At 38.7% G+C, this 13293-nt stretch overlaps 1 protein-coding gene across 6 annotated transcripts in view; it reads right to left on the reverse strand.

Moving 5' to 3' along the window:
* The window catches only part of LOC135469064 (vinculin-like), a 68248-nt gene that overhangs the window by 21350 nt on the left and 33605 nt on the right, over positions 1-13293 (reverse strand). For all 6 annotated transcript variants that reach the window (XM_064747587.1, XM_064747589.1, XM_064747586.1 and 3 more), the window contains exons 4-13: positions 12341-12486; positions 11573-11741; positions 10249-10400; positions 8376-8448; positions 8059-8207; positions 7304-7496; positions 4831-4976; positions 4082-4174; positions 3024-3093; positions 543-694 (exon numbers count right to left, since the gene is read on the reverse strand). In XM_064747587.1, the coding sequence (XP_064603657.1) occupies positions 543-694; positions 3024-3093; positions 4082-4174; positions 4831-4976; positions 7304-7496; positions 8059-8207; positions 8376-8448; positions 10249-10400; positions 11573-11741; positions 12341-12486 (1343 nt within the window). The remainder of the gene's footprint in view (positions 1-542; positions 695-3023; positions 3094-4081; positions 4175-4830; positions 4977-7303; positions 7497-8058; positions 8208-8375; positions 8449-10248; positions 10401-11572; positions 11742-12340; positions 12487-13293) is intronic.

The raw sequence follows: 13293 nt of genomic DNA on the forward strand, positions 1-13293 counted from the left end.
GTACATGTACGGACAACTTCAGTAGTTATACTGCAACCAGCCTGTAGGGCAAACATGTACATGTACGAACAACTTCAGTAGTTATACTACAACCAGCCTGCAGGGCAAACATGTACATGTACGAACAACTTCAGTAGTTATACTACAACCAGCCTGTAGGGCAAACATGTACATGTACGAACAACTTCACCAGTTATACTACAACCAGCCTGCAGGGCAAACATGTACATGTACGAACAACTTCAGTAGTTATACTACAACCAGCCTGTAGAGGAAACATGCATGTACAGCCAGTCACAGCTTGTAAAACAAAACTATACAACACACTGTCGATAATATGACTAAATACTTCATAAATGAAGGACATCATCTTCCAGGTGAGAGCATTTGTATTAAATATGATAAACATAACATGGACAATATAAGGCATGAATGTGCTGTATCTCTAGAATTTTAGAAGTTCTCACATTTACAAACTTGTATAAAATTAAATTTGGTCTCTTTGATATGTTCTTTTTAAGTAACTTCCCTTCTCTGCTAACCTGTTTGGTAGAGTTGAAGATGGCCTCTACTGTTTTCTTATTCCTGCAGCCTCCCGACGTAGCCACCATGTGAGAGGTGTCCGCTAGCTTACCAGCATGGGCCTGGAAGTTACGTGCCTTCTCCTGGAAATTACCCTCACGATTCGGAGCTCCTGAAACACAAAGACATAAATGTTAAATGGTGAAAATCTGAGAGCTACATCATCTACACGTATACCCAGTAATCATCTGGAAATATTTTGAATCCGATATGGATATAAAACCAGAAAAAACAATCATATCCCTATCAAACCAATCTACCTAGACCACACATTGAAAAATTTCCATTACATATACTGTAGTGCAAATGAGCACAATTTTCATTTACAGATTTCTATTACATACATGTACATGTGAGCAAGGTTTTACATGATATACGAATCCAAACAGTGTGTGGTAACACTGATTGACCTTTATAATGCTGTACTCAAAAATTTTTCACTAAAAGGAGACAAAAACATAAAAATGATGCCAAAATCGGATGAAAATGCATGACAACTTAAATGTATTTGCAAATAAGATTTTTAATATTTATTTTCATTTCCTCTTCAAAGGTATTGGAAAATATTTCTGTATGGTGGGTATTCGACAGCATCTCTTGGTATATATCGTCTTTGCATAATAATGTTCTAAATACGGATGTGATGGATATCTAATGAATTTATTTGGATGTAGATTTGTTGTTTATTTCGAAACACGAACATTTAATTTGAATTATGAGAACATTTATAAATATTCACCTTAAGCCTTAACATGATACTTTTGATGTCAATACTTAAATCTGTCATTACAGAAAGTCATTAAACTTCATAAAAAAAGTTTTAAGTGGTCCTGGAAGGTGGAGGAATTATTCAGAATCAAGCAATAGGTGTCACTTAAATAAAAATATATTAAAAATATAAATACAGCGTAGCCTGGCTGTAAGGCGCCTCAATATAGCATGCATTCGGAAATAACGCGAGTTAAATCGTCTCCCAAATATATGTGGTGCGTTTCCATGTGAGAAGGATGAGATTTCCAATGACAACAGCTAAAACTGCAGAAGAATAAAGATTTCTCACCAAAAAATATGTGTAAATAATGCAACATCATTTCCTACTGCTGGTGTGTCAGCCAGGTGTTATTTGATATTTTAGGTATAAGCTTTTGAATATTGCATGGGTAAAAGGATTTGTCCAGGAATAATGGAAAAGGTTGTAGCTGGTTACATTTCCTTGTGAGAGAGTTTGATTTGAAACACACGTGTGACGTTGGAGTTGCAGCATTACTTCAGCATGTGAGTGTCTTCTTAATTTTTTCCTCTCCTTCAGTTAATACACTGATTTAGCAGGACATATGATAAAATAGTGAACGTTATTTATTAATTATTTTTTTAGTCAGTAGCTGTAACGAGCTAACATAATTGAGTTGACAGTCATCTGTGGTCCGCCATTTTGAATCTGATTTGTATTTATTCCCTTGAGTTACTTCGGACATGAGCGGACATGGATAAAGCCAATACTACACTGATAGAATTCAACTTGTGGAAATGTTTAACATGCACCGAGTTCAGTAGATGAGGTTGTAATTACACGATGCCAGGCTAGCTTCGTGGAACAGAACTCCTAGGACGTTGCCAGATGCTCGTGTTCCGTACATGACTTGTGTACCATACAACACTTCCTGAATCCTCTGATAACATTAATCTCATGCAGTTATAGTAAACTAACAACAAGAAAGCTTTTGACAAAACACGTTTTGCGTCGATAAAACTTAGTTTGATGTCAAAATCATGAGCTGTAAGATAGACTGTGGGCTATATTCTGTATCCCAACGTCATTTCTTTATAGCACGAAGTAGCCTATAAGGCGCTCAGGAGCCTGTCCTAAAAGTGGTGCGCTATAGCCAGGCTACACTGTATAATCAAACCACAGGCTGAACTCATCTGATAGCTGGACAGACCAAATTCTAGTACAAACATATTTATTAAACAAGTGTTACTTCCTCATGTGTAACGTTATTACGCAAAGACTATATATACCAGGAAGTAGTCCCAAGTACTCACCATCAAAAAAACAGATTGAAGCCCACATTTACAACTACCTTTTTACACTCTTTTTCATGTTTTATCCACTTTTAAAGGACGGTGATAAAGTTTATGGTTGGAGGAAACCAGAGTGGAGGATCGTGTGACTATGTAGTCACCAATAAAAAACAGGAATCACTCTGTGAAGTAGAATAATAATAATCGTTATGACTGAGGACTTTTGCGTTCCAACGTCGTTCCAACACACGCCGCAAAAAGCTATCCATTGAAAATAGCTTCAAGTCTGTACAGTACTGAATTGAAGAGACTGGCAATCTTGCTAGCACATGCAAAATTCTTCTGAAACTGCCATAAAATGTATACTTTGCTAGGTACTGTAAAACATGGATAGTCCATGTAAACAGGTACATGCATACCTAATGGCGCCATGGCAGCTTCACTCATCTGCTTCAAAGGAGTGGACACATCAATGAAATCTTCCTCCACCTGTCCAAAGAGAAGTCAGAGATATTTGAAATGGCACCATGCTGTGATAAAACAAAAGCATTATCCACCACTAAAGATATCAGGTTTCATGAAGTTTTTTATTATCCCACTTGGGGGACACCACGGCCTCTGTACGTGGGAAGGTTTTGCAGCAGCCTGCGGATGATTGTGAGTTTTCTCCCACCATACTGCTCGTCCCCGATGTATAAGTGAAATATTTTTGACTACAGTGTAAAACATCATTCAAAACAGAATCCGAAATTTCCAAAATGAAAGGAAAGAAAACTTAAGAAAATCTTAAAAGAAATGACAGGATGTCATGTTGCTCATTTTTTTCTTCTTTATACCATTTAGATTTTATTTCAATATTTACATATTACTACAAGAACCACAAGTGTGAGTGACCATTGAAAAAATAAAACATTTTTTGGTTTTACTTCCCACTGACGGAGTGAAGCGACTGAGCGACAACACGAAGGATATCGATGTGATGTTTGTTTTTTCTTCACTTCACATGGTCTTTGATTGTCACACAGCCACGACTGGAGTAACTGATTCCTTCACTGCAGAACTTGGAATTTGCCATTCCCGGATGATTGGAAATCTTCTGAGTCACAAGACTAAGAGTGGTTTCATCGACTTTCTCCTCCAGCCATGACCATAGCCTAATGTCTTTGTCAACTTTTGTCACATGGCTTGCTCTCATATATCTTTATCATAACACTGCACCACAATGCTTACCCGCGTCGTATGAGTGAAACACCAATCAGATAAATCAAATAAATTATCATAACACTGTGCTTATTGAGATCCATATTTTCCAAGTTACTCCTTAGCAGCTGATAGGGGACTAGGCATTGCACAGTGATACCCTCAAAACGCTCGTTCAATTACCGACCGTGCTTGTATTTTTCTCATCCCATTGTTCTTCCACTAAAACACCGGATGTCATGCTATATACAAATAGTGACATACTATAAATACTGACCTGATCAATGAGAACATCCCTGATTTTCTTCTTCAGCCCCTGTAACTTTTGAGAGAGGTTCTGGGCAATAGCTCGGGCTTGTGGCGAGTTACCCTAGGAATGACAGGAGAATGATACATAAGAGCGTATGAACAAGCACAATGCCCGCCATCATGGCAGACTACTGTATAAAATATGAGGTTAACATTCCACATATCAACAATTTATTTTTTTTCTTCTTAATTATTGTTTATAATGTAATACTCAAAAATTTTTCCCTTATGCAATGCCAGTCAGTTTATGGGTGGAGTAAAGCAGAGTGCCCAGTGAAAACCACTGACCTCTGGCAAGTTAACATGCTGTACAATTTTGCAATATGTGACGTACAGATATGCACATGATATTGGTGAAACAAAAGTCAACAAATGCTAGACTGAGCAAACAGCCATCAGCATCACTAACGCCTGTCCACAAAGCCCCACAAGCAATGATAAACAATTTGAACAAATCTCCACCACAATAATCAAACGATCTGGCCCTTGAAGATGTCATATGTACCTCATATATTTACGCCATATGTCATATCATATATTTACGCCAGATCAAGCTCAATCTTATATTACACTTAAACTGTGATAAATTTGTTAGTCTAGCATGTGATATAAGGTGTAGACCTATACACACGTGTACCTTTACAATATCCACAAAATCGAACATAATATTCCACAATGGTTTAGACGCTCAACCACAACTTGTGTGGTCCTATTTACCTGACCCTTCCTAATGAGATCCGACAGTTGATTGGTCAATATTTCAACTTCATCACAGTTACGGAGTAGGTCTGCTCTCTGAGGACCACTGCATGTCTGTGCCAGCCTGCGCCCCTCAGCTACCACCATCCGGGTGGCCTCCTCTCCTGAAAGATGTGAAAACACACACTGCTCACCAAGACGCAACATTTACAACATAGTTTAAACTTTATTCAACTCCTCACCAAACATTATCTGAACACTCATGTATACATATACACATAGCTTTGCCTGCTTACTGCTTAGTGTTTTTTTTGGTGTAACATGAAGGTGAGTAGTACCTTCATGTTGGTATGTCTTACGCCAGTTTGCCAGGTGTACTTTACTGATGTACACCTACCACACACCAGTGAGACTGGCTAGCCCGAGCACTTGAAGAGAGACTTGGCCTAAATTTAACCATGTAGATGTACAAGAATTACATGTCCGAAATTAAATTTCACACCAATACATTGTCAGAACCAGTATTAATCACTCCAACAAGACAAAAGATCGGCTGTTTTCAAATTTGTCCAAACCCTTTCGATTGGCTCCATAATCAATACCTGACCAAAACAACCTGAAACTTTACATAGCACTATAAATACTATAGACATAAACAAATTAAGGAAAATAATCTAACTTACCTTTGGCAAACAGATACTGGCCTGATCTGTTCATCTGGCGACAAATTTGGGTCAGTATACAGTGGAGATGTGCACAACTATACGTGTACATATACACAACTATATGTGTACATATACACAATTATATGTGGATGGACCATAAATTCTCTCAGTCCACACATTCATACTTAGATAAGCAGTAGTTTAAGCCTGGTTTACAGAGATGAGGGTTTGCAATCTATTTTGATTGCTACTCTCAAAACGGGGCAGAGGGTGACCCACTTACAAATACTATAAAAACTAACACTGAAATATGCACCATGTTTTGCCAGTTCTACAATAAGCAAGCGGACAATAAATCAAAAATATAGCTGCAGCAATACCGGGCTCAAGCTGATATTTCTGGTTTGAGCTATTGGTATATTTGGAACCAGTACCCAAAACTGCAACAGGCAGGTCTTTTGATATGCGAAAATATCTAAATGAATGGCCAAAAATGAAATTTTGGGTCACAAGCCTTTTTTAACCAACAGAGCGAGCTTCCACAATTTCAACACAGGACGATCATATGTGCAAATTCAGTGTGCCTAGGCTTTGTGCAAATGCAATTTAAATTTCAGCTCAATCCATTTTGGGAGGAGAAGATTCTTAAAAGGTTTTCAAATAAATTTAATATGGCCACCAAACCACAAGGCCAATGAAACCCAAAAGTTTACTTGCCCAAGTCCACATCTTGGTCTATAACAACAACAAGTTTCATGAATTTCTGTTAGGTTGTTATGCTGGAGATATGATACAAATTTTCCTCCCAAGTCTATGTTAAATGAATAGCCTTTACCTTCTACTTCTGAATTAGGGTAATGTTATTAAAAGAATTAAAATGAGAAAACAATTCTTCACAGCTGAAACTCGTCAATGAAGTTATAAATCAGCATGCCCTAATTTATGATTTCTTGCACATTTCAAGTTTTGTACGTTCATAGTTTTTGATTTACATGAATAATACATAGGAAAGTCCTTATTTTCTGCACATCTCAAAAAGTTATGAACAGACACAAATAACAAGAGCAGAATCAAAATCAGCAGCCTGAAATACATCAGGACACATCGGGGTTATATTGAAATTCAAAACATTTTGTGACCTCATATTTTCGACCAATGGCAAACTTTCGAAGCTGTGAACAATTTTCGATGCCTTTCCCAAATGTGATGTACATCCGGTTTGTCTACATAAAATTTCAGAGCAAACGGTTCATTAATGTGAGGAAACATGCAGTCCATTAAGCCCAGTAATTTTCAGCTTAAAAGCTGTAACAGTTTTCTGTCACATGACCTGAAAATATGGGCGAAACTCTTTTCATTTCGAAATCTGCAACAAAAGTGTAAATCATACTGACTATGCACATTTTCAGGATTTGACTTGATACAAAACCAGGTTCAGCGATATGGGGTTATGCAACAAACACCTCTACACTGTTGTGAAACCCTTAACCAAACCACCAGGTTGTCAGATCGGTTCTCACAAAAATCGCAGAAACAAAGTTGGAGTCAGCCCAATTTTTGTGGGTTGTTTGGATTACCCACAACGAACAACTTTTTAATGATCGCCCTACTAGCCAACAACTGACTTATTTCCAACCTTTTCCAATGTGAATAGGCAACAGTGAATAAAATTTGTGCATTTAAATATGAACAAAAAAAGCTTTTGGTCAGGTTCCTGGCTAGCATAGCAACGGATGAATGCATGAGATTTATTTCAATAATATAAGTAATTGTCTGAACACGGTACACAACTTTCATGCTTTCTGGCTATCATGAAGGACTCTCACCTAGCCCCTTGTCATCCAGCCCTGGATTAGCCAGCCACTTAAGGGCTTGCTCCACTTTGCCCTGTACTGTTGGTGCAGGCCGTCTGATGCCGCTACGCTCTGTGTTCATTATGCCATTCATTGTTTTGTTCTGTAGCTCACGAAGAGGTCCCTGAATTTCACGAGCCAATGACAAAGCCTGAGGACTGTTACCCTGTTCAAGAAGCATTGCAGAAACAAAAATAAATAAATCAATCTTACTGCATTATTACTTAAATATGTAAGTACATGTATGTACCATTCTTCATACATATTACATATGTGGATTTACACACCATACCTTAGACTGGGCAGCTAAAAGAAAGCCTAACCTATAATTCATGTACGAGACCCCAACATCCAGGAACCAAAACACGAAGTCTGCCCCCGTCCAGGCGACTTCTATGAACCCAAGAACATGTCAGGTGACCGTCAATATGATGAAGGTTTGTGGGGAACTTACCAAGATGTATGTGTATGCTATATTGTACACATGCAGCTACCACTGGTTACAACATTTTGTACTTTCCTAGATTAACCGTGCTGCTTCTTTCATTTACTTTGTAAAGATATGCATGTATTGCCATTCTGGCAACTGAAAGACATATACAATTACTTCCAAGGAAGAGCTTACTTAATACCTAGTGCGCGTCACATTTTTTGAAACTGTGTTGTGTCAGCGCTAAATGTATAAAACTGTCAAGACTAGATTGTGATATTTGTATCAAACAACTGACCTTCCCTTGCTGTCGGAGTTCAGATAATGCATTCGCCATAGACTCTAGGTCTCCCACAGTTTTCAGAATCGATTCTCTATCCTTTGGGTTGGTGCACCTTTCTGCAATCCGGCGAGCATCCTCTAGGATTTGGCGAAGAGCTTTTTCTCCTGAAACCAATCACGTGGGAAAAGTTTCAGAACAAATATTGCACAGCAGATGGTAAATTATATGTGCATGTATAAAGGTTAACAACAATGTTTTTTCTACAGTTCAATAAGTAAAAAATAATTGTTTTTATAAGGTAACAACATTTATAGTCAACTCCAGGTCATTACCTGAACTTCCCACTAGAGCGTTAGGATCCGCCAACCAGTTCTGGGCCATCTGCATCTTTCCTTCAATGGCACTCTGAAAGGAGCAAAGACAGACATTGTCAAAGCTCACAGGTTTGTGTATAAACAACAGGAGAAAGACTTGACCATTTGCAATGCATACACATAATGCATAAGACACTAGAACAAGCTGCAGAAAGAAATTCCTCGTTCCCACAGAACTTCACAACAGACTCCCCTGACTCGAACTAAAGAGTTTACAGATTGCTGTATCCTTACTGACAACATTTGCCCATTTGGTAATATTTATTTATTTATTTATTTGATTGGTGTTTTACGCCGTACTCAAACTCAATAATATTTCACTTATACGATGGCGGCCAGCATTATGGTGGGTGGAAACCGGGCAGAGCCCGGGGGAAACCCACAACCATCCGCAGGCTGCTGGTGGATCCGTTTAGTAATATGTAGCCTGGATCATTTATGTGTACTCAATGTTATACAGGTCGACAAATATGTTGCCTATCAACAGAATGTCACTGTACACAGTTGAATATTTCATGACAGAGAATTTTTGTATTCGCTGTCTGCCACAAATGCACATCTGTAATGCTAATTGATACACATTTCTTTACACTTCTCTAGATGGATGTCACTTTGCAAACAAGTTTTTCAGAATGCAAGCCAAGTGAGCACCAATGAATCCATGTAGGAAGTTTCAATGCATTTGGCAACTCCAAGATTTAATGTAATCCCATTCAATTTAATTTATTCAATTCAAATGTAGTAAAGAAGCTTTTGGGATGGTGGCGATGGTGCAGGTTAAAAGGTCAGTCATGATGCAGAAAATGTAATACAGAGGACCTACGTGAATACGTTATTTATTTACTGATTTGATTCCTGCCATATTCAAGAATATTTCACTTATCTGACGGCTGCCAGCATTATGGTGAGAGGAGAGCAGAACCCAGGGGAAACCCACGACCATTCACAGGTTGCTGCAAGGCCTTTCCAGGTGCCACCGGAGAGGAAGTCAGCAAGCGCTGGACTTGAACTCACAACCACCGCATTGGTGGGAGTCTCTTGGGTCACTGCGCTGCATGGCATGCTGATTCCCTCAGCCACTCAGAACAAGTTATTCTTGTGCCCACATGAACATGTTAATCCACATGTGGAGATTAACAGAATTTGGATGAGTAGTTTTGGAGATATGTACAAGATTAATCAACTTTGCTTCTCACCTTTATAAAGCCAACAAAATAATTTTAAAATGTGGCAGTTCTATTCCTTATGTGTATGTGTCACCTTTTTGAACTACATTTCAGGGATAAGAAGTCACACTGTGACATGAGTTTTAAACTGTACTGAAGATTATTTCATGAGCAGAAGCAAGCATACCGGACAAAAAAAAAAAAAATACAAAACACAGCAAATGAGGTTGAAATTCTCAACTATACACACATGAAATACGGTGTAGACATAGAAAATACAATTTATACAAATACGGAAATGATGAAATGAGTTTAGCATAAATGGAATTCATTCTGATTTCCTATTTATTTACTTTGGTGTTTTACGCCGTACCCAAAAATATTTCACTTATGCGAGGGCGGCTAGCATTATGCTGGGAGGAAACCGGGCAGAGCCTGGGGGAAACCCACGGCCATCCGCAGGTTGCTGACAGACCTTCCTGCGGAGAGGAAACCAGCATGAGCTGGACTTGAACTCTAAGTTGGTTAGCGCGCTAACCAACTTATCTTATTCTAAGTCTTATTCCTTAGGTGAAATATATTTATCCACAGCGTCTAATGCAACGCACAGGTTTGAAACTTGGATGTTTTTTCCCCGGTTGCTTGAATGGCATCATTACATTTACCTGTGCCTTTTTCATGACTGTAAGATCATCAGCGTCCCACTCCTCTTCATCGTAAGTCGTCAGCTGCAGGACACGGATGATCTCAAGGATCTCATCACAGACCTTATGCACCACATAGTCACGATTGATCTGGGCCTCGACCACTCCATGTCCTGCCAGCACACACAGCATAGTGAGGGAGGAAAATTGCACCACAGATTATTCTATTACACATGGTACACCATGTACTGTCATTATAGAAGCAGAATGTACTGTATTTCTGCGACCTATTTGCGAGCTTATAGTAACCTGCCTAAAATGCTTGCGTGCCAGGAGACTGTATAACAGCTCTGTCGTATACCACTTTCCTCCAAGTGACACCACAGCCCCACAGACCATTGCCCTGGGGCCCATGTCCTTGCCTACTTTGTGATCTGTTTCCAAATGGCTAGTGGTGTGAAAACAAATTAGCCTCCTATATTATATTATAATCTTTCAAGTTCTGCAATCCTGGGATTGAATCTGAAATTGTGATGTCAGAAAGCTGACAAAACACATCTCGGAACCTTGCAAACAAGTTGTGAAAATACGTAGCTCTCGTGTAGAAGACACACAAAATTTCTACACGCAAAACACGGAAGAATACAAAAACAAAGAATACATAATTTACAGAAGGTGTGATTTGGTACTTTACAGTAATTAATACGCACACACAGCATCAATGATTTAACATCCCCATCATGTCATTATGCTTTCTATATCTGTAAAAATTCAGCTCAATATATGCATGACATACCACCCATAATATTTACCTTTACAATGATTCCAATAACCAATACACTAAGTTGTGAATTTTGTTATTTACGGTAATTAATATGCGCACAGTGAATCAACAACAGAACATCCCTCCCTGTCACTGTCACATGTATGGAGAATCTCAGCATTTTATTTAACATTGCTTTCCCTGTTACTGGATGTCAATGCTCGACATCCAGTAACAGGGATGTAACATCCAGTAACAGGGACGTAACATCCTGTAACAGGGATAGTAAGCCATAAGCTATGGATCTACTTTATACAGGCAGGCTAAAAATGAGCTTCTAAGAATCAGATGACATTGTTTTTATGCAAACTTTAACAAGAAAATGTATTGTGGATATATTGTAAGTACAATGTATATAATAATTACTATACAGGCAGATTACTGAATCTGAAGGATTGCCTTGAATTCTTGAATGTATGAATGAATGAATGAATGAACGAAACACTACTGCAGACTTTATAGTCAGTGGTTAAAGATAGTTTTCTTGTGCAACATCACAAAATCAAGGCCCGCCAAGCTTACCTGTTTGCCGAGAGGTGATGAATACCTTCATGCCACTGATGAGGACAGGTGTTAGAGTTTTCACCTGGTCACGAGAGCGGACCAACATGTGACGATGAACTTGATGAGTCAGCTCTTTCTCTCTTGAGTCTACTTCTTTTGTCATCTGAGTTAAAACTGGACTCAAGTTCTGTTGGGGGAAAAACATGCCATGGGAATTAATGAATGTATTAATTTCTCTCACTGGTTGCTGTTTCACACTATAACTCAGGATATGTACCTTCACTTGTACGCACACCAAGTGAATGGAGATTGTACAATGGGAACAAGGAATGTGTTAGAGATGTTGATGTGACTTGTTTCTAATTATTTTCATTTCTCTCTACCTGAGGTATTGATGCAAACATCTGATTGCTTCTCCTCAAAACATCTTCAGTAATCCTCAGAAATCAAGTCAGCACGAAGCCTACAAATCTGATAGCCAGCAACCCTACACTTTGAATCGAACATAACTGCGTTGCATGTAAATGGTACACTGAACTACCTCCCTTCCTTCAATTTGTATTACAGTGTACATGCACATATTGAAATTGAGAAAAGCCTAGTATTTCTGTTATCTCATTTCCAAAATGCCAAAGTTTAACTGAACTTTTCACTGCAACCAGAAGTAGCACCAATTGGGAATGACAAAAGACCTGGCGTAGAGTTTATTTCCTTGTTTCCATTCAGTGATGATTTTTTATAGGCTAAATGTAGATATAGTTACACAGACAAGCACTTTGTGCCAACCTTGACATAAGTGACCAGATCTTCCATGGTGTCCACCACCTCTGTGATTGCCAGGTACTCCAGCACGTTTTTACACACACAGATGATTTTCCTGACTTCTGACTCATCAAAGGTCAGCAGTAATGCAGAGGTGCCCTGTAGAATACCTGTAAACACACAAATTTCATCTCATTTTAGTACATGTATTATACTTCTGCCTCACTGAAGGCCAGCAGTAATGCAGAGGTGCCCTGTAGAATGCCTGTAAGCACACAAATTTCATCTCATTTTAGTACATGTATTATACTTCTGCCTCATTGAAGGAGTAATGCAGAGGTGCCCTGTAGAATGCCTGTAAGCACACAAATTTCATCTCATTTTAGTACATGTATTATACTTCTGACTTATCAAAGGCCAGCAGTAATGCAGAGGTGCCCTGTAGAATGCCTGTAAGCACACAATTTTCATCTCATTTTAGTACATGTATATACTTCTGCCTCACTGAAGGTCAGCAGTAATGCAGAGGTGCCCTGTAGAATGCCTGTAAGCACACAAATTTCATCTCATTTTAGTACATGTATATACTTCTGCCTCACTGAAGGTCAGCAGTAATGCAGAGGTGCCCTGCAGAATGCCTGTAAACACAATCATCATCTCTCTCTGGTATGTGCATTATACATAAACTTTGGACTCACTGAAGACCAGCACTAATGCAGAGGTGCCCTGCCAGGTATCTTATATCAGAACTACCAGTCACTGTAACACCAATTCTAATGCTGCTCAACATTTATGTACTGTCTGGAGTATGTCATTAAGAAAGTGGATTTCTTTTCAAGTAACAGTATTTTTGGTATTGGGGATTATACTTTACGGACATTCCATCGATGATTCATGAGTACTACATGTATAAGTAAAGAAACTTTCTAAATATCATCTGCGACTCTGATACACTCAACTAGCTATGCCATTTGTGA

This window comes from Liolophura sinensis, chromosome 6 (genome assembly GCF_032854445.1).
Source record: "Liolophura sinensis isolate JHLJ2023 chromosome 6, CUHK_Ljap_v2, whole genome shotgun sequence".
Classification (NCBI taxonomy): domain Eukaryota; kingdom Metazoa; phylum Mollusca; class Polyplacophora; order Chitonida; family Chitonidae; genus Liolophura; species Liolophura sinensis.